Source organism: Sapajus apella, unplaced genomic scaffold (genome assembly GCF_009761245.1).
Source record: "Sapajus apella isolate SASKATOON/1434 unplaced genomic scaffold, GSC_monkey_1.0 scaffold10, whole genome shotgun sequence".
NCBI classification, from domain to species: Eukaryota; Metazoa; Chordata; class Mammalia; order Primates; family Cebidae; genus Sapajus; species Sapajus apella.
The window spans coordinates 1316551-1337264 of record NW_022436950.1 but is presented as its reverse complement, the minus strand read 5'-3'; the positions used below and the strand labels follow the sequence as shown (position 1 = coordinate 1337264).

The following is a 20714-nucleotide window of genomic DNA, read 5'->3' as shown; positions in this document are numbered from 1 at the left end:
ACCGAAAAGATAAATCCTTAAACATTTATTAATAACCTAACCACAGAAGACCAGGAAATGCAGAAGCTGAGTGATCTGGAAAAGCAAAAGGTCAACTTTCCTGTGCCACTACCAAAAGCTCAGTTCAGAATAAAGCAGCCTACCGCGTGACTGCTGAGTCGAACCCTCTCATCTCCCTGCACCGTAGCAAGCATCAGGGGAAAACAGAGCTGGTGTCTCCTGGGATCCATCAGTGCTACTGGAAACGCACGCTCGGACAGTCTTAGAGGACCCTTATCCATACGGGTGGCTTGACCCTGGTTAATGAGACCAGATTCCACTCCCACTGAATGTGACTTCCAAAAGCAGCCACGTCCAATCCAAAGGTCCCTTCAACTCTGAAGGAGCCTGCTGCTATTTCGGGCATACACACCCACTGTGGGAGGCCACTGCAGCTCTCAATAGTCACACAAGGACTCATCTGGCTCCTCATATGTTTAACGGCATTTTTAACAATGGCATCATCTGGTTAAGGCTTTCCAAAGAAAACACAACATGACCTATTTGCCTCAAAAACTTTAGGAGTCTACTGTTCGGCCATGACTTGGGGGGCTCAGAACCTCACCCCCACCCCAGACTTGCCCAGCATGTGCAGGTCAGAAGGAAGGGGCACGTGGGGACACTGGAGGGGAGGTTTAGGGGTGTTTTCCCCAAGCAGCCGCTCACTGGAGCTGCCCCGAGCATAGCCTCCTCCACGGTCTGCTGGCTGCCCAGGTCCCTGAAGCCCATGAAGGTGCAGGTGCCCACTCGTGCTGACTGACGTGGTATTCACACAGGCTGCAGGTGACGACTGGACAAATACAGCCCAAGCTGCAGTGAGCAGGATGAGGAGGGCGGGGGAACAGGAAAAGCCACCCACAGCTCCCCCAGCCGGCAGACCTGATTCCAGACTCTGCCTGTGTTAGCTCATCCATCCCTCACTCACTGCACGAGGAAGGTGCCATCATGACTGCGTTGCACAGAAGAGGAGACTGAGGCACACAGCAGCAACCTCACTCGTCCAGGCCATGTGACTTGAGGGAGCTGTGAAGGGCGTCTGCATACCTGAGTTAACCCAGCTGGACAGCGAAGGCTCGCCTCCTCTGTCACCCACGCGGCCCCCCAGGACCATCTTGGGTACATGTTGGCCTCAACAACTGGGCAGTCTAAACCTCCCAGGGGCAAGCCACTGTGTCCACCCAGAAGCCCTACTCCGGCTGCTTCCCATGGCTCCTGCAGCTCAAATGAGTGAGGGGTTAGCTCCCTGTCCCAGGCACGGATCACGAACACAGGACTGGGTCCCGCCCTGTCCCCTCCTCTTTCTCTCTCTGTCCCTCTCACCTTCTCACTTCCACCAGACACTAAATCCAGAGATCGGCTTCGCTGGCTGCCAAGGCCATGTTTATCTGCACGGTGAGTGGGCATTCTGAGAACGCCGCCTGTGCTAAGCTGGTGTTTGCATTTCACTCAAGAAAGCAGGACCCGCCTTGTCCAGGCCCCCGGCGCTCCCACCTCGGCCGCATGTGTGGGCAGCATGGCCGCCCTAGACCCCTGCTCTCTGCTGTCAGCCTGTCTCCAGCTACACACCAAGATCCAGCAAATCTTCCTTGAAATGGGCTCCTCCTAGCTGTGCCATCGGAAAAACACCATCACGCATGTGCCTGGGGGGCCAAGACAACTTTTTGGGGCAGTAAAAATTACACATCTAACTTTCTACCCACTTTTAACTCATTGAGGTTATTATTATTTTGCATTCTACTTCCAGGAATAGGTCTAACAAAATTAGTATAAATGCACAGTCTTCATAGTGTTATTTAGATCAGCAAAATGGGAACACCATTAGAGGTGCCACAAAATGTGTGTGGCTGACATCGAGTGGAGAAGGAGGCACGATGGCGCAGGAAGAGGCTGAGAGCTCAGCTGCGTGAGGCGGCGCAGAGCGTGGGCTGCGGGGGTGGGGGGAGAAACAGCGCAGGCTTTGGGGGGCGGAAGAGGCGCAGAGCGCGGGCTGCGGTGGGGGGAGAAAGAGCGCAGGCTCTGGGGGATGGAAGAGGCCCAGAGCGCAGGCTGCGGAGGGGGGAAGAGGCGCAGGGCGCGGGCTGCAGGGGAGCACGCAGAAGGGGCAAGAGTCCTTCCGGACAGTGCACATATGGGCACGCATTTTCTTCTCTGTGCTCTACGTAGACACCAATTTAATCAGTGACTGAGAAGCAGCAAAATACCGACCTGGCTTTCTTTCTGCCAAGAACTGTGACTGCCTTCACTGCTCCGTGCGGGCCGCCCCGCCTAGAACCCCTAATCCCTGCCTTCTGGAAATTGGCTCCACTCAGAGCAGCCTCCCCATTGCGGGAGCTCCCTGGTGCTGTGCCTGTGTGGGTCAGGGGACACACAACCCTCTGCCTCTCTGCCCCTGCCCCACTCATCCGCCAAGTCCCAGCACAAATGCCACCTTTGGCAGAGCTGTGCTGGCTCAGAGGGGCTTGTACTGATCTCTCAGCCCCTCGGTCCCTCAGCACGGGCTCTATGCCACGGCTCAGCACTGACCAGCAGGCCCTGTCGCGTGTGACTCCTGGGCGGCCTCACGGGCTCTATGACACGGCTCAGCACTGACCAGGCCCTGACACGTGTGATTCCTGGGCGGCCTAGCGTGTGATCTTCGGTGTGCTCAAATTAGATCACAAGCTCCTTCCAGGCAAGGACTCTGTTGCACTATTTTTGTGTCCGGCCCAGGGCTGACTCACAAACAGCACTCGGCAGTCACTGGCTGACACCGGGAACACCGGCTTTAACACTCAGAAGCAGCTTGCTGACGGCTCCGTCTCACCCACTGCACACTTCAAAAAAACACCGCCAAGGTTCACATGTCCATTGGAGCCGACCAAGCGAGACACCGCTCTCAGGAAATGAGGCTGCAATGGTGTTCAAAAGTTTGTAACTCATGTGACTCCTCATTCGAACTGAGTCCCTCCTGTCAGTTAGACTTGGTAAAACATACAAGGTCTGTACTACCATGGCCAGAGGAAAGAAGTGACATGAGAAACGACAAATACGGAGATCCCCCTGGGCGTGGAGGTGTCAGACACTTTCTAATGCAAATCCACAAGTACCCACAACCAGACCCTTAGCCCGGGGCTAAGACCCCCTGAAGTAGAGGAGGGTGGGGCACCAGGCACGGGCAGGGCCCTGTTGTTTAGGGCCAGGGCTTCTCTCATCTCACTGCCAAAGCAGAGTCCGTGTACGATGCCAACGCTCACACACACAGGGCACAGCACCAGGAGCCCCCCAGCCTTCCCCAGGTCAGCAGCTTGCCCAGTGGAACCACGTCTTTCACAGACCAGCCACCCTGAGCCTTGGCCTTCAAATCCACTGTCTCTGTTGTGCAAACTTATCCACCGCCTCCCCTCTTTCCAGGCCATCCCCAGGCAGCCCCTTTATCCTGGTGCAATGATTTCAGGAGCAGTGGGGCGAGGGGGTGTGCCCTGGTGGTGGCTGGTCCTCTGGATGGGGGGGTGTGCACTCAAGAGGGGTGGGTGCACCCTCAGGATGGGGCTCTGCCCAGTCTTGTCCTTCCGCGTGTCCACAACTAGATGGGGCCAACCGAGACCCGTCGCTAGGGCCAAGCTGGAGCAACCTCACTGCCTGCTGTTTTTCCCTCTGCCGGGTTGATGGGTGCTCTGGCGTGGGAAGATGTGAAAATGCTGGTTCAGACCCTGGTCAGGGGCAGCAGAGGACAGGGCGGGACGTGAGATTCACCACTACAAGGACCCGCCTTCAGAGAAGCCTCCACTTAAGCTCCTGAATGCATCTCCTGCAGCGCCAAGCCGGGCACCCTCATGCACCTGCGTCCCACTTGAACCAGCTCTGAGTCACTGACGCTGGGGGCAGGGCCTGGCCTAGACACGCAGGAGTCACCAAGCCTGGTCCCCTGGGCCTGGCACTTCCAGCACCACAGGAACAGAAGCACACTGGGGGTTGACAGCGTCAGGAAGACACATGGGTTTTCAGAGGCTCCAGAGAGAAACCGCCTCTGGCAGTTAAGGCCTGGTGGAGAGGGCAGCGGGGCGGTGTACCTGCTCGGCTGACATACCTGTGACATCCAACGGACGCTTTTTTAGAGCAGTGACCACTGGCCCGTCTTTCCTGCGTAACAGGGGGCTGCTCCGTCTTTCGGCCACTTTCTGCTTTAGCCTGGACCGTAATTTCAGATTCGGTTCAGAAGCTGCACGAAAAGGAGATGTCATTACAGCCAGGCAGACACCACTGGGCTCCAGGTGACCCTGGGGGTGCTCAAGCATACGCACACTGGTAAATACAGTCACTCAATGCTGCCGTGCTGTTGCAGCGGAGAGTGAAGGGAACGCCGGATGCAGGGGACTCCACCTCCGCTCCTCAGTCCCACAGAACCAGTACAATGGCTCTGGTGCTTCGGGTGCATTTCTGCGGCCACAGCAGTATACAAGCGCTGGTGGTGTCTTCACAGAATCCTGCCACTACTGCCTTTACCAGCAGATGGGAACATGACTGACCACCTGATTTACTGGGTGTGGCAGGAGGCTGGTGAGGTGTGAAGTCAACGGCGACGTCTCGTAACGAATGCTCTTCTAGACAATTCGCCCCAAACTTTATAGCTGTGCTGCTGTAACATCAGAGAAAGCCTGACAAACAGGGATGAGGGCCTTGGCCCAGGGATGTGAGGCTGACGTCTAAGCTGCACGCTCTCTTGCTCACCTGTGCATCGCTCCGGCTACATCAGTCAGTGAGGCCTCCAGAGCGCGAGGCTGCTGTCCCGCCCCCACCTGGTGAGGCTCGGCAGAGCCCATCCCAACACCTGCGCCAGCTACGCCTTTGACCTGGCCACAGGGGGCAGGTACTGGGGATGGTTTGGTTTCCGTGGACAGCTCTGCCTGTGTGGACAGAGCCGTGTGGCAATCTGCACCTTCCAGCCCACCATAGTCCCCAACTCATCTGCATCTGGAACCCAAACCTCTGGGGCGGGGCCTGCCTTGGGAAGCAGCAGGGATCTAATGGGCAGCAAGCAGAGGCAGAGAAATCCCCAAAGCTGCCTGGGAGAGGCTACCGGCTTTCAGAGTCCAGAACAGCGGCAAGAATATCCCTGCGGAGACGGCTGTCACACGAGCCTTTGAGGTCTGAGCTTTCGCTTGGCTATTTTCAAGATTCTACCACTTGTAGATTTGCAAATCGGTGAGATTCTACCTCTTTTGTAAAGACGCAGCACTTCTGCTTTCCTTAGTCTTTCTGGGGCAGTAAGTTCACTGCTTCCAGAGCAAGAAATGAGATGAACTTTCTCCTGGAAGCAGGACTGACATGGGCTGGGTGATGGGGACCAGACCCCGTGTGACTTCACTCTTTGGGACATGCGGGCAGCCCCAGGCTGTCTCCACTTTGGGCTTTGAGTCAGGGATGGGTGTTCTGCAGGTCTTGGGAAGACGTGGGAGAAGCAAGCTCCCGAATCAGGCTTCCCGGAGAAACCAAAGATGCGCTGTGAGAAGCTGCCTCAGCCCGCTCTGCAGGGAGCCAGGCCTCTGTGCTGTGGCCCAGGGCACCCAGATGATGACAGATGATGGATTCAGCCACAAGCCGGCCTCTCCACAGGCTACAGACCAGGACACATTTCTGTACCTCACACAACCGACCGAGGCAAGCAGTCTACTTCTATTTCCACATTAGATTTCTAGCCATTATTTAACAAACAAAACAAAACAAAGCCAAGCCAGAAAACCCATCCGACGACCAGGCAAGAAAATACCTCTTCTCCCACCACCCCATCTCCACAGAAACCCACGTGGGCTCTGCAGGGATCTGCCAGGCCTGGGACAGGAGCTGCTGATGGTGGGCAGGAGCCACTTCTGAGGCAGGGGCTGTGTGTGCCCACAGAAGAGCACAGGGTCCCTGGTCTGTGTGAAAGGCCTTCCTTGGTGGCTGCCCTGCGACACAGAGCATCGGGAGGCGAGCCTGACACGGTCACTCCAGGCCGCCGAGGACTGGCTGTGCTGGCCTGGTGCACGGCCTCCCCCAGCCCCTGAGGGGTTCATCACGGCACCACCAGGTCATCAGTCGGGCAGATCCTCCACAGCCCCGCTGGGGACCCCAGACTGCTTGTGCGGAGAGTCCCACAGCAGCTGCCTCGCCCCTCCCCTCCCCTCCCCTCCCACAGACCTCTGCTCCACACCCCTCCCAAGGCTGACCTGACCCCTGACAGCCCCACCGACCCCATCACAGTGCCACTGCCCTGTCTTCCTCACAGCTGCCTTTCCACCACCTGGAATCCTTCTGTCCCCTCACCTGCGTACCCTCTGCCTCCCAGCCTGCACACCTGCCTGGCCTCCCTGATTCTAGCTGACTGCGTGTCCCGGGTTGGCTCTGCTTGCAGGGTGGCTGCGCCTGACCAGGAGGCTCCAGGCCACCATTCCAGCAGTGCCAGGGACAGCATGGCTTGAGGCTGGGGCCCTCCACTCGTCCCTGCCCCGTGGGCTATTCAGCACTTTGACTTCCCAGAGGAACCTATCAGATAAGCAGTTTCAGATGCAGGGCTAGGGGAGGGGTTGAGCAGCAGCACGTGGGCCTGGAGAGAAGGGGGATGCCGGAGACCGCCCAGGGCACATGCAGCAGCCTTCCTGGGGAGGACTGAGCAGCGCCGGGGTCTGGAAGGCAGCCGAGGGAGCTGCACACCATGAGGCCCGTCTCACTGCTGCTTTCAGGGTGGCCAGCCTTCCTGCTTCCTGCCCTCCCTCATTCCTTCCAGTCCAGGAGTCTCCTAGATTGACTTAAGACATAGTGACCTACAGTTTCAGCCATTCCAATGCATGTGTCTTAAAGCTTGCACAATGTCTGTAACTCCGGTCATTCTCCCAAAGGCAGCCAAAGCGGAGGATGCAGGTAAGCCAGCACCTGGCAAGGTGGGGGCCGAGGCCGCATGTGCACCGGCCCGCTGCAGCAGCCCCTCACCGCCCTTGCAGGCCTTCAGCGCATTCCAGACACGAAGTTGCCAGGCAGAGGAACTGCAGGAATCAGATTCCACCCAACAGGGCTGCAGGGCCAGTGACAGAACTGAAGCATCAGGCCGGAGGCCTTGTGGGAGAGTCGCTCCCACCAAGCACAGGTGAGGGCAGGAAGGACGCCAACTGCACTTCCAAATGCAGTGTGTGCTCCGCAGGGAACACGGGGCAGGTGGGATCACTTCTCCTGAAGCCAATCAAGTAAATTACTAATTAAGGCAGATACAACACTCCAATCACAAGCTTAAAATTCAGAACAATGCCTAGCAGCTGCCTCCATCCTTTTGCCAGAAGCAGTTCTGACTGGGACACAGGTTCGCTCTTCCCAACTTAAACTGCGGGCCTGAGAGTCAGCTGCAGGTGAGGCAGCTCTTGGAGCCAAATGCTTTAACCGTTTAGCAGCCGGGTTTAGAGGGGACATGTGTGCACCTGGCAGGAGTGTGGAGGGTGATTTCTGTGCTGGCCTGATGCAATGTCCAGGAGCCAGCGAGAAAAGAACCCGCTGATTTGGCAGCAGAGAATGCGCAGAACATTGCCTTGCGAACAAGGCACGCGGGCGGAGCTGGAGAGAGAAGGAGGCACCTGCTTCCCGCTGCTCTTCCCTGAAATCCTAAAGTGACAGCAAAGGAAATAATAAAGAGGATAAAGCCAAGAGGACAAAACTAAGGTGCTACAGGAAGGGGCTGGAGAAAAAGTGGAGAATTGTCAGAAGGGGGAGTGATGAAAAATGGGAGCGAAAAGGTCCTACAACAAATACGGTAAACGCCAGGAGAGGAGAGAATCAGCAGGGTGGAGAAAATCACCAGCCAACTCCAGACCTACCCTCCGCCGAAGAGGAGCTGGACACGGAGGCAGAGAAGCCCCCACCTGCAGGATCCCAAACTGCCCCAGGGCTCTGGGGACAAAGGCGCGGACTTGAGAAGTTTTGGACTCGGCGACAGCCACTTTGAGGGCAAGACGATGGCCTGAAAACCCTGCAGGTAATAACTTCTGTCCACAATCAACTTATCAGCCAAGAGTACAACAGAATAAAGAGGTTTACCCGCAAAGGAGGACTCCCAGAAACTCATGTTCCATGCACGATTTCTTCAAGAGCCGATGGAAGACAGGCACGACCACAATGGTGAAGGAAAGCAAGCACAAAGGAGGCTGTAGAGCGAGGCTACAAAGGCCGTGGAGCCCCGGGAAGGAGGCGGGGGCCAGGCCAGGAGAGCAGACCGTCCAGACACACCGGGAAGTGCGGCCGGAACCACCAGACGGCTTGCGGTGCCTGGCTGTGTGGTGGAGAGTCTCCCAGGTCTGCTGAACCGTGGGCCTGATTTAATAACAGGCAGGTGCGGACTAAGCAAATAAGAAAATGATCAACTTCCGGAAAAATTTCTACCAGAAGGATGCAGCCAGGGTGCGCTCTGCGGTTCTGCTGTGAGCGTGACATACGCTGTAATGGCGCAGGCTGGGCAGGCGGAGGCAGGGACGGCTGCTTTCCTGTCATGAACATCGTGGGGGTCCATGATGAATGTGCGTTTATTTACTTCGGTAAAAATAAAAAGATAATTCTGGCTGGACGCAATGGCTCACGCCTGCAACCCCAGTACTTTGGGAGGCCGAGGCTGGTGGATCACCTGAGGTCAGGAGTTCGAGACCAGCCTGACCAACATGATGAAACCCCGTCTCTACTAAAATATAAAAATTAGCCGGGTGGAGTGGCGGCAGCTATAGTCTCAGCTACTCGGGAGACTGAGGCAGGAGAATCACCTGAACCCAGGAGGTGGAGGATGTCCAGCCTGGGTGACAGAGTGAGGGTCTGTCTCTAAATAAATAAATAAAATAAAAAGACAATTCTAAAACGATGGACTGGAATCTAACTTCTATAACACAGGAAGAAACAGGATGGAAAACAACATATAAACAATACCTACAAAGGAACAAGAAAAGACAATGCCCAAGACAAGAACAGATGAACGGGCTGCCACTCAACAGCACCCATTCCGCAATGATGGAGCCGCCCCGCGCACCCTGCATGGCTCCAGATGCTGGGCATAGGGCAGCTCAGAAGACAGGCCCTGGTTGGGGTGGCCCCGCTGCCCAGCTCCGGGGCACCGGCCACCCTGGACCCTTTGCATCCTGCTCACGTGGTACTGGGGGGGAGGGAAGCACGCCTGCCCTTGACTGACAGCGACAGCACCGCTCACTCAAACACCAACAGGCTCGCCATCCTCATCAGCAGCCAAATCTGCTAGAACGAACTGCAACACTGTCCCACTCTGGGGGGGGGGTGGCTGGGGACAATGGCCTCTCAGGCTGCTGTGAGGGGGTACCATTTGCTCAGTGTTTTAGAATATACGTGCTCTCTGAACCAGCAGCTCCATTTTCAGGAACCTTTCGTACAGAAATACTAGCACAAGCGAGAAAAGGTGCTCAAAGTTGCTGGCAAAATAACTAGAAAACAGTGACAACTGACATCTGTGTCTTAAACGACTACAGAGAAAGGTGTTCAGCTTTATATGTTGAAATCAAATAAAGGCCACAATATAATATTAATTTAAAAATGTGGAGGATAAAATGCAAAACAGGTATTTTTGTTAACAAGCAACTCATATACACACAGACACACAGAAGCAGATATACACCGAAACGTCAACACACAAACACGGACATGCACACACAGACACCACAGAAACACACAGACACACACGTAAAGACAGATACACAGAAACGCAGATATGCACACAGATATAGACAGAAAGAGACACAGAAACAAACAGATACACATATGAAAATGCAGACACAGAAACACAGATACACACACAGAAACACAGACACACACAGTTACACACAAACACACCAGAAACACAGACACACAGAAACGCAGATATGCACAGATACGCAGACACACACACACAGACACACACAGAAACACAGACACACACATACACAGACCCAGATACACACACAGACACAGATATACAGCTACACACCCCCACAAATGGGCAGAGAAAAAGATCTGAACAGATATATTTCAAACTAGTAATGGTAGCCATCTCTGGGAAGTAGGGTTCAGGCTGTGCTGACTTTGTTTTAATTTGTTATAAGCACGCATCACTTCTATGGTTCTTTTAAATACGGTGCAGGTGGTGTGTTTTCCTACACATTCTTTCCTACTCAATCCTTTCCATGGAAACATTTCACCTCCATCAATCTCAGTGTAGTTTTACCACTGAACAGTGGAAAAAAATGTGTATTTGAAAACAGTTTAAGAGCTCCTGGGGTATTTTCCACATTAGAAGGAGTTGGGATTTGACAGGTGTCAAAGCTGGAAGGATGGGCACAGAGGACCAGGTGGCCCATTCCTGACACAGAAATTGCCTAATATTTAACCATCCTTAACGCTCCTCTAAATTTTTTTTGGAAAAGCCTTTTTAAGAACCTCCTGAACACACTCATCCTCACTTTTTAAGAATGCAAAATTGATGGAGGTCCCAGCCTAGCACAGGAACCCCTGAATCCGGCGGTGGGGGGGCTGCCTATCTGGGAGCCGGAAGCTGGGCTGATCTGGCTCTGGAGGGCACTACAGATGTGAACCTCTTCTGATCTGCTCAAAGGCAGCACAAGGAACAACAGATTCCACCGACCACTCCTGAGCGGTGCCACCTTGCAGCTCCTGACCTACGTAACACACCTTTACATTCAGCAGTAGCAAGTGTGGGCACTGACCATTTCTGCGTGGTCCACCCCTCTTCTCTCCAGCAGTTTCTGCAAACTGCATTAGAGGAAGAGATGGCATCAATGGAAACTCAGGGACGGATGTCAGGGCAGAAGACACTCTCTGGCCCTACGTCACAGTACCCTCAGCCTACTCTACACGCAGATGAGAACAAACTACTTGTGCCTTTATGCAGTTCACTCAGAACACAGGGAGAAGCCCAGGAGCTTACTGACAAGCTGTGGGGCTTGACTGATGAAAGAGAATGAAGGCATGAAGCGGACAAATCATGGCCCCACCTTAGACTGGCGAACACAATGGGAGGTCGTCCTGGCTGCCCAGGACGTGGCGTAGTGAGGGCCAGCCTGGCCACAGGTCCTGTGCTCTTCCTCACCAAGTGGGACAGCTTCCCCCCAAAATGGAGGAAAACCCACCCTATCTGCACTTCAAAGCAATGGACGGACGTTTCTATGGGCAGCCGTGACCCTGAGCAACTGGTGTCGGGGGGCCCCGGGTGAGGAGGGCAGAGCTAGGTGAGCAATGATCAAGGCTCTGACCCTGCAGGCAGGTCCGGGGGAGCCCGGAATCTTTGGCTGAACAGCCCAGATGCATGATCCACACAGGTGCCGTCAGAACCGGCCCCCAGGATCAGTCCAGCCCCCTCCCAATTCCCATCCAACTGCAGGGACCAAGCCCTACCAGGCAGGCTAGAGACTTCTGGACCAAGGCTGAGGTACTAACTTCTCACTGAACATCAGCTCTGGGATTTCACTTCCTTAAAAGAGTCAGAACAATCCATGCCAGTGGCACAGCCCAGGCCAGCAGCGGGGCCCGGATACGCGCTGTGGAGTGTCTGCTGACAGCACCATGTGCTCAAGGACACGCCAGGGTGCGGGACAGGAGTTCCATGCACAGTTTTCAGGGCTGAGGTGCAGGACGTTGGTGGCAAATGGGAAGAACGGTGCTGGCTGGACAGCAGTTAGTTGTTTTGGCCTCATTTCATCTATGAGAAGTCACGTGAGGGGAAAATTTAAGAGTCATTATAAAAAATACACGGCTACTAGTATCTTTAAGACAATCACGAAGGAGACGCTACTGAAGAAAAGTAAGATCCCTAAGCATCATCAAAATGGCAAAACGCTGCCTGCTTTTGAAAGCGGAAAAGCCTCCATTCCTCAGTGTGAACGTGGATGTGAAGGCTCTGCTGAAATGCAGTTTGTGGTGAAGCCATCTGACACCCACACGGTGCAGGAAAGATCCAACGCCACCATCCGTGACAGCGATCCACAGTCTCGTCTCTCATGACTATATTTACAAATACACATTTGGCAGCTTCACGACGCTGCAGAAACCCAAAGTCAGGGTGACCCTTGAGGCTGCACAGACGTGCGAAGGGACCAGGCACCACCTCACCCTGGGCCGAACTCGGTGGGAGGTGGAGGCCCCTGAAGTGGAGACAGCCCTGCTGTCAATCTCTCAGGAAAGGGGTGGGGCCTCTGGCAGGAAATCAGAGCTGGACCTGGGGCCCTGGGTAAAGGGTCTGTCTAGTTCTGGGCTCCAGAGAGGTGGCACTCAGGTAAAGGCAAGCTAGCAGCGAGGAGATAGGTCCTGAAAAGCCAACAGAGCAAGATGGGCCCTTCTGGACAGATTTTTGGCTATAAGCGTTGGTGTTCCCATCCATGTGGTCCTTCCCTAAGTGGAGCTGAGTGGCTCCTGCTTGTTCCTACCTGAACTGTGGGCATGGAGGGAGGGAGGTGCGGGGTTCGGGGTCCGGCAGTTACCAGTCATTGGATGGAGAAAATAAATCAAGAACACCCTAACAGCATAGAGAACCAACAGCAGAAGCCACCTCGATTGGGTCCTACTCGAAGGACTTGGCAAATATTAATTCATTCACATCTCATGACAGCCCCAGGAGAGAGGCATTTCATAGGTATATTTTACAGATGATGAAACTGAGGCACAGAGAGGTTCAAGAGTCCCCCAAATCCCAAGGCGGTGAGTGAAGGAGCTGGGCAGGAACTCAGGCGTGAGTGAAGGAGCTGGGCAGGAACTCAGGCACCTGCACCTGCCCACAGGCACAGGCGACGGGAATGCCCTGGATATGCCCAAGCTCAGAGCCGGGGCCACTGTGTTGCCTTCACCAGGGAAGTCAGACATTTGAGCTGGTACAGGTTTGACCTGTCACCCACAGAGCCAGCAAAGGACATGTAAAAATTGCATGAGTGATGATAAAATTAGCAAGAGAGTGGCAAAGTTTTTCACATGTTCAGACAATTATCCCTTAGAAATGGAGAAATGGGCAAACTGTATGCCAGGTCAGTGTGAGTAATGTCAGGTCAAAATCCTGTCATCAGGCTGGGCAGGGTGGCTCACACCTGTAATCCCAGCACTTTGGGAGTCAGTGTAAGTAATGTCAGGTCAAAATCCTGTCATCAGGCCGGGCGCGGTGGCTCACACCTGTAATCCCAGCACTCTGGGAGGCTGAGGCGGGCAGATCACAAGGTCAGGAGTTTGACACCAGCCTGACCTACATGGTAAAGCCCCGTCTCTATTAAAACTACAACAATTAGCTGGGCATAGTGGTGCACACCTGTAATCCCAGCTACTCAGGAGGCTGAGGCAGGAAAATTGCTTGAAGCTGGGAGGAGGAGGTTGTGGTGAAGCCAAGATCATGCCATTGCACTCCAGCCTGGGTGACAGAGCTAGACTCCATCTCAAAAAAAAAAAAAAATCATGTAATTATTGAAGAGTACGTCACAATGATTAAAGATGATCATTTTGATTCATTCAAGGAACTTCATACTAAAATTTAATGATGTGTTTCATATTACCAACTATTGCAGAAAAGCACAGATGTCAATTACTTAGAATGAGTGACATCAAGTGTTTGAAAGTAGACAGAGGTGTCAAGGGTGACACAGGGTGTATAACTATACACTATTCTCTGAAGTGGTTTAAACATTTTCTCTGGAATCTTTACATTATTAACATTATTAATGTGGTAGTGATGTCTTTTTAAAAAACTGAGAATGCAATAATCAAATCTTAATTAAGTTCTTCTGGAGCACTATGTATTCTAAACATTTCCCGAAGTGTGAAAAGAGAATTCTCTCTTCCATTCTCAAGAAAGCGGGAGCTGGAAGGGGTGTCATCACAAGGTTGGCAGCAAAGCAGGTGTCAGGCTCTGCTTCTGATCGCCCCAGAGGAACACAAGGCAGCACAAGCCAACGGCACAGAAGCTGGAGAGATCAGGGCCCTGCCTATGCACAGAAGACTCTGATGGCCAACAGCAGGTCAGGGACTTGACAGTGTAATGTCACCCGTGCTGACAGCCTTCCTTGCTGCGAATTATTCATGCCAGGCTCAGTTTCTTTGATCCCCAGGTAGTGCTGCTGTTGTTTTTGGGATGGGGAAGGAGCCAGTGCAAACAGCTCATAGGGCTCCCTATCCCTGCTGTTCCCTTAGGAGTTGGGGTGTGGAGCTACTGGGGAACTGCTCTGGGACCCGATGGGATGGTGGGGTGTGCTGTCCTTTCCTGGGGCCCTTGGTGGGAAGGCATGTCCCCATGTGAAGCCGACTTGTTCAGCTCGGTGGCCAACCTCCCGGGTCTGTGGCTCTACAGTCTGAGTGCCATAGCCATTACACCCACGACAAGCCGAGATTCTGGGGCTGGGTGCATACCACAGCCGTGAGGACGTGGGTGTGGGCAGACCCATTGTACCGATGAGGAAATGGAGGCCAGGAGCATGGAAGACATTGGTTTCAGGGCGCACAAAGCGGTTACAGCAGTGAGCACAGATCCAACCCACCAGCCTGATGGCAACACCCCAGCCTCCCAGCTGCCCTCTTGCCATCGCTCCAGTTTCCCGGGCAGGGTTCCCTGGGTTTCTCTCCCAGCACAGGGTCTATCACTCACTGTGGACTTTGGTTTGGTGGATGGAATTTGATTAACAATAGCATCAATCCCCAGAAAGGGAACCTGGAGGGCGATTTATAAGAATCAGCCCACAGGGTCTCTCTTGGGTATTACTGGGCACATCTTTCTGGAAAAAATACTGATCTCTAAACCGCCTGTTTCTGTGGAGCTCTAGGGTGCTCTCCAGCCGAAATCCAGGACCATTCTCAGTAGAAGCAACAGTGAGAACTGCAGGCTCATGCCCGTGAAACTCAAAGCAGCAGCAGCTCTAGGTTCACTCTTCCCAGTAAAGGTTTACGGCCCAAATGGAAACCCGCCTATGTTTGCAGGATTCTTGTGCCTCTGACTTGAAGAGGACAGAGCCACCCTGATGTGGCCCTCTCTAGCAGGGTCTCTACCATCCCAATACAGCACACTCCTCTGGGGTCAGAGCAGGCCTGTTCCAGTCCTCTCCTCCACGGACATGGCCGTCCTATACGGTCCACTCCAGCAGGGTCTCCACCATCCCAATTCAGCCCACTCTAAGGTCATGGCCGGCCTGTTACAGCCTACTTCTCCAGGGACACGGCTGGCCCGATATAGCTCACTCCAGCCAGGACGTAACCGGCTCGATGTGGCCCACTCCACCTGGGATATGGCCTGCCCGATATGGCCCACTGCTCCAGGGACACCACGGTCTGAATACCCCCAATACAGCCCACTTCACCGGGAACATGGCTGGCTCAATACTGCCCATTCCGTTTGGGAGTGGCTGACCTGATACAGCTCACTCCTGTAGAGTCACAGCTGGCCTGATAGAGCCCACTCTATCAGGGTCTAGGGTCACAGCTGGCCTCATATGACCCACCTCTCCAGGGACGTGGCTTACCTGCTACAGCCCCCAGCAACCCCTCACAATGCCTCATCGCTCCAGTGAAGAAGCCCTTGTGTGAGCGATTGTGTTCACTGATTCTGCCCAGAACTGGCCAAAATCTTTGGATAACACAGAATTTGTTTAGCAAGAAAAAGTGGTGCCCCTAAGATCTCATCTGCAAGAGCCGACCCCCAGGGAGGGTGCCCTGGGATTTCCCACACTGCCTTGCTGTTTGTGGTCCACCGTCCACATCTGGGACGAGGCACTGCCTGCCCTCAGTATTTCCCTGCACAGAGCCTCTGGATGGCAGCACTACCCGGCCTCTGCCCTTCTTGCCACCCTAGCGCAATGCCCACAGCCACCCTAATCATTATCTAAAGCCACTGCCTGCTTGCTCCATAGACCCTGAGAAAGTCTAAGAGTGTCCTGACTTGTTAAGACACTGCTGCAGACGCCTCTCCTGGGCACCTGCCTGTGCCTAAATGCCCTTCTCCCTCTGGCTTAGGATAGAACTGTCGCACATAACTCTGGGCCCAACGTGACGGCCGCTGCAGGACTCAGTGAATTTCTTTCTCATAAAGATTTCCCTCCCACTCTGACGACCCCAAAAACCCCGCTGCCTGGGCACTGCTCAGAGCCATCCCTGAAGGCCACAGGCTTACCTGCCCTCAGATGGCAAGTGGCCCACCAGCAGGAAGCGCTTGACCCTGTGACCACTGTGGGGATGCCCCTCAGTGCAGCAAAGTCTAACGCCACTCAGAGGAAAGAAAACTGAGTGTGCTTTCAAAGTCAGTTTGAGTCTTCAACAGTAGTGTGCATGCGTGAGGTTCATTTCTTTAGGTATCAATCATAAGGAAATGCTTAGGGATACCTTTTCAAAATTCTGCTCTAATGAAAGGGACAAATATTTAAAACTCTGCAGGTGATTCCTTCTCGGAGCGGAAGAGAGTGGCAGGCCCTGCATGGCTTGAGGTGTGGAAGGTGTGTGTACAGGAGGCCTCCTGGCCCACGGCACGCCTGGGGCACTGACCTGTTTTCCTAAGAGGGAAGTCATCTTTGGCGTCGTACATTCCCAGGACCGGGTGGTTATAGGAGGCCGACACTCCGCTCTGGGGTGGAGAACTCTGATCGAGGGAACTGTGCTGCGTTTTCCTGGAGAAAAGGCAAAGACAGATGGTTTGGTTTGCCTAGGGCACTGCCCCAGGCATGCTGCAGCTGAGAAACCACACACATGATGATCTTTCCCTTGAAACCTCAGCCCCACCTCAAAAGATGTGCCTCTTCCCTAGGGTCAAGCTGAAATTAAACAGAAACAAACAGAATGCTCAACAAGCAAGCAAACACCCGATGCCCACATCCTCCTCTGCGGGACCACAGTGCTCAGGGCTGGGACAGGCAGAGCCTCTGGCTGTTTTCCTGGCGGACGATCTCCACCTGGCCCCGCCTTCTTAGATGGCTCCAGCCCGGTCTGTTCTCTGTCAGGGCCATCACTGGCCACTCAGACAGCCTGTCCCCAGTGGGGAGAGGCAGAGGAAGGCAGCGGGCTGTGGCATACGGCATCAAAAGTGAGTTCACAGGCAGCCGAGATGCGGCAACAAGCACTCTAAGAACAAATGCTGGTGATGTCTGGGGCTCTCTCCGCCGCCTGGAGAGAAGGAACCCATGGATGGGGCCGCCTCTCAGCAGAAAGCACCCATCCTCATCCGCACCTTCACCAGAGCAAAACTCACCCTGGTCACTTCCTTCTCCAGGGGAGGAATAGGATGGCAGCTACTGATACCCTGTGCTCAGGGAGCTGACCTACGAAAGGGACTTCCTGTATGAACAACCAGGTGCAACTCTACACCCTCCAGAGAGCAAGATAGGAGGAGCAGGCTGCCAGGAGGAGGCCATAGGAGGGCTGTGGGACGGGCAGATGTGGGCTGCCACCCAGACGACCGTCAGCAAGGCCTTTTTTGATGGCACTGACAGCTGAGTCTTGCTAAAAACACTGAGCTGAGTGGAATAAATTCTGTCTTTAAACTGTGTAATCTGCTTAATGACTAGAAACAAATTAGCCAACTTACTTATTTAGAATTGGTTAGACTATTTGAATACATAGTAGACCACACCAATGCACCTGGAGTTATCTGAATTAAGAATGGGAGCTCTTAAATGGGTACAGGTGTGTATTTAAATATTTGAGGGCACACCAGTGCAAAGAATGTGCTGAAGGGACTCAGACAAAACTGACTTGCAGAGGCCAGGCGCCTGGGCCACGGCTGCTGGGCTCTGCATCACCAGAGGAGCCAGAAGAGCTCAGGAAAACTGCCTAGCTTCAGGCCACGCCCCAACTCCGCCCACTGCCCATGGCACATCTCCACCCAAAGCCGCTTTCTGCTGTTTCCTGGGGAATTCCACCAAGGCTGGGACTGCAGGGCTGGGCCACGCCTATCTGCGCCCCTGTGGGAGCCTGGTCCCCTCCCGGGAACAAGCCTCCCTGCTTCTCCCTGAGGTTCTGCCCATCCTCCCTCAATCTCATGAAAAGGTCTGCAGGCAACATTCTTTCTCTTCCAAAGAGTATTTTCAGACTGTTTCCTATGGGGAATGTGGTCTTGGTGATTCCAAACTTCTTCAGCACCAGCTGACAGCCTGGGACCATTTCTGCATCCACTTTTCCCTTCATAAGAAACACAGTGACTTGCACAGGCATCTCATGAGTTAAAAAGATCATTATTTACATAATAATAACTTAAATAGCTTAAATACACAGAATAAAAGTTGTGATTACATAGGAATGCCAGGGTTTGCTTGCAGTGAAGCAGGAGTTGCAAAAGTCACATTCCTTTATGATCTAACAGGTCTTCTGCTACTGTTCTGATCTCTTGAGGTGCTTTCCCTGTTAAAAACTCCACTTCCTGTCAAACCTTACAACCAGCAGAGCAGGAGGCGCAGGAGGGGCTCAGCCCTGCCCGCTGCCTGCCAGCGCCACCCCACTGGACCCAAAACCTCACAGGAGGGACCTCACCTCCTGCACAGCCCGGCTCACCGCCACGAGCACACCGCGCAGGGCCGGCCCCACCGCGCACCTGCCCACCAGACGCCAGGAGAGGGTGGCCCTCACTGTCAGGGCAGCCACACGTGCCCAGCCCTGGTCACACGGCCCCAGGCCAGAGCGCACACGCATGCCCTCAGTGAAGAAGCATCCAGCAGGGAGAACAGAAGTGAAGCTCTATCCCTGCTGCAATCACACCCGCTCCTCACACAACTACTCTCACACCTGCTCCTCAATTACACCTCACACAATTGCTCACACCTGCACCTCACACAATTACACCCGCTCCTCACACAATTACTCTCATACCCACACCTCACACAATTACACCCACACCTCACACCACATAACTGCTCACACCCACTCAATTACTTACACCCGCTCCTCACACAATTGCTCTCTCACACCTGCTCAATTACTAACATCCCCACCTCACACAATTACACCCGCTCCTCACAAAATTACACCTGCACCTCACAATTACACCTGCTCCTCACACAATTACTCATACCCACACCTCAATTACTCTCACACCCACACCTCACACCACATAACTGCTCTCGCACCCTCAATTACACCTGCACCTCACACAACTGCTCTAACACCCACTCCTCACACTCACATCTGCACCTCACACAATTCTCACTCACGCCTGCTCCTCACACAATTACACCCACTCCTCAAGCAATTACTCATACCTGCCTCACACCCACACCTCACACCACACAATTACACCCGCTCCTCACACGATTACACCCACACCTCACACAATTACGCACCTCACAATTACAACCGCACCTCACACAATTACCCCACACCTCACACAATTACTCACATCTGTACCTCACACAATTATACTCACACCCACACCTCACACACCCACACCTCACACAATTACTCTCACACCTGCACCTCACAGAATCTCACACCCACACTTCACACAATTATACCCACTCCTCACACAATTACTCACACCCGCACCTCACACAATTACACCTCCACCTCACACTCACAGCCACTCAATTCTCACACCCGCACCTCACACACCTGCACCTCAATTATACTCACGCCTGCACAATTACTGACACCCACTTCTCACACAATTACACTCACACCTCACAAAATTACACCTGCTACTCACAATTACTCTCACACGGGCACCTCACACTACTCTCACACCCACTCCTCACACAATTACACCTGCACCTCATGCAATTACACCCACACCACACAATTACACCTAATGCAATTACACCCACACCTCACACAATTACACGGGCACCTCACAATTACACCCACTCCTCACACAATTACACCTGCACCTCACACAATTACACCCACACCACACAATTACACCTGCAACTTACACAATCACACCTGCACCTCACACTCACACCGCACAATCACACCCACACCTCACACAATTACACCCACTCGTCACACAATTACTCACACACCTGCACTTCACGCAATTACACCCAGTCCTCACACAATTACACCCACACCTCACACAATTGCTCTCACACCCGCTTCTCACACAATTACACGGGCACCTCACACAATTACTCTGACTCACACCCACTCCTCACACAATTACTCACACCTGCACCTCACAATTACAYCCAAACCTCAATTACGCCCACTACACAATTACATCTGCACCTCAATTACTCTCATACCCACACCTCACACGATTACACCTGCACCTCACAATTATTTCACTCACACCCCCACCACAATTACTGTTTCACTCACACCCACACCTCACACAATTACACCCCACCTCACACAATTACACCCACACCTCACACAATTACACCTGCTCCTCCCTGCTTCTCACGTACTCTCACACACCCACACCTCACACAATTACTCTCACACCTGCTCACACCCACACTTCACACAATTACACCCGCACTTCACACAATTCACACCCACTTCACACACTCACTCACACCTGCATCTCATATATTCACACCCACTCCTCACATAATTACTCCCGTTCCTCACAATTAGTCACAGCTGCACCTCAATTACTCTTACACCTGCTGCTCACAGTTGCGCACCCGCGCCTCACACAATAACACCCACTCACATCTGCACAACACACTAGTAACACCCACTTACACCCATACCTCACAAAACTCACATCCATCACATCTACACCTCAC

At 53.6% G+C, this 20714-nt stretch overlaps 1 protein-coding gene and 1 long non-coding RNA gene across 13 annotated transcripts in view; both read right to left on the bottom strand.

The window, feature by feature from the left end:
• HDAC4 (histone deacetylase 4) overlaps nt 1-20714 on the bottom strand; it is a 341339-nt gene that overhangs the window by 88063 nt on the left and 232562 nt on the right. For all 7 annotated transcript variants that reach the window (XM_032277722.1, XM_032277726.1, XM_032277725.1 and 4 more), the window contains 2 exons: nt 16540-16661; nt 4106-4237 (listed from right to left, as the gene is read on the bottom strand). In XM_032277722.1, the coding sequence (XP_032133613.1) occupies nt 4106-4237; nt 16540-16661 (254 nt within the window). The remainder of the gene's footprint in view (nt 1-4105; nt 4238-16539; nt 16662-20714) is intronic.
• On the bottom strand, nt 16668-20137 carry LOC116551567. Of its 6 annotated transcripts, XR_004268995.1 has the most exons (8): nt 19799-19963; nt 19653-19658; nt 19519-19590; nt 19264-19449; nt 18975-19083; nt 17981-18879; nt 17938-17939; nt 16861-16872 (listed from the first exon to the last, which is right to left on the bottom strand). It is a non-coding gene; the product is annotated as an uncharacterized LOC116551567 (long non-coding RNA). The 6 variants fall into 6 exon arrangements; XR_004268998.1 differs by adding an exon at nt 20022-20137 and having other exon boundaries at nt 16668-18879; nt 19799-19899; XR_004268994.1 differs by having other exon boundaries at nt 16668-18879.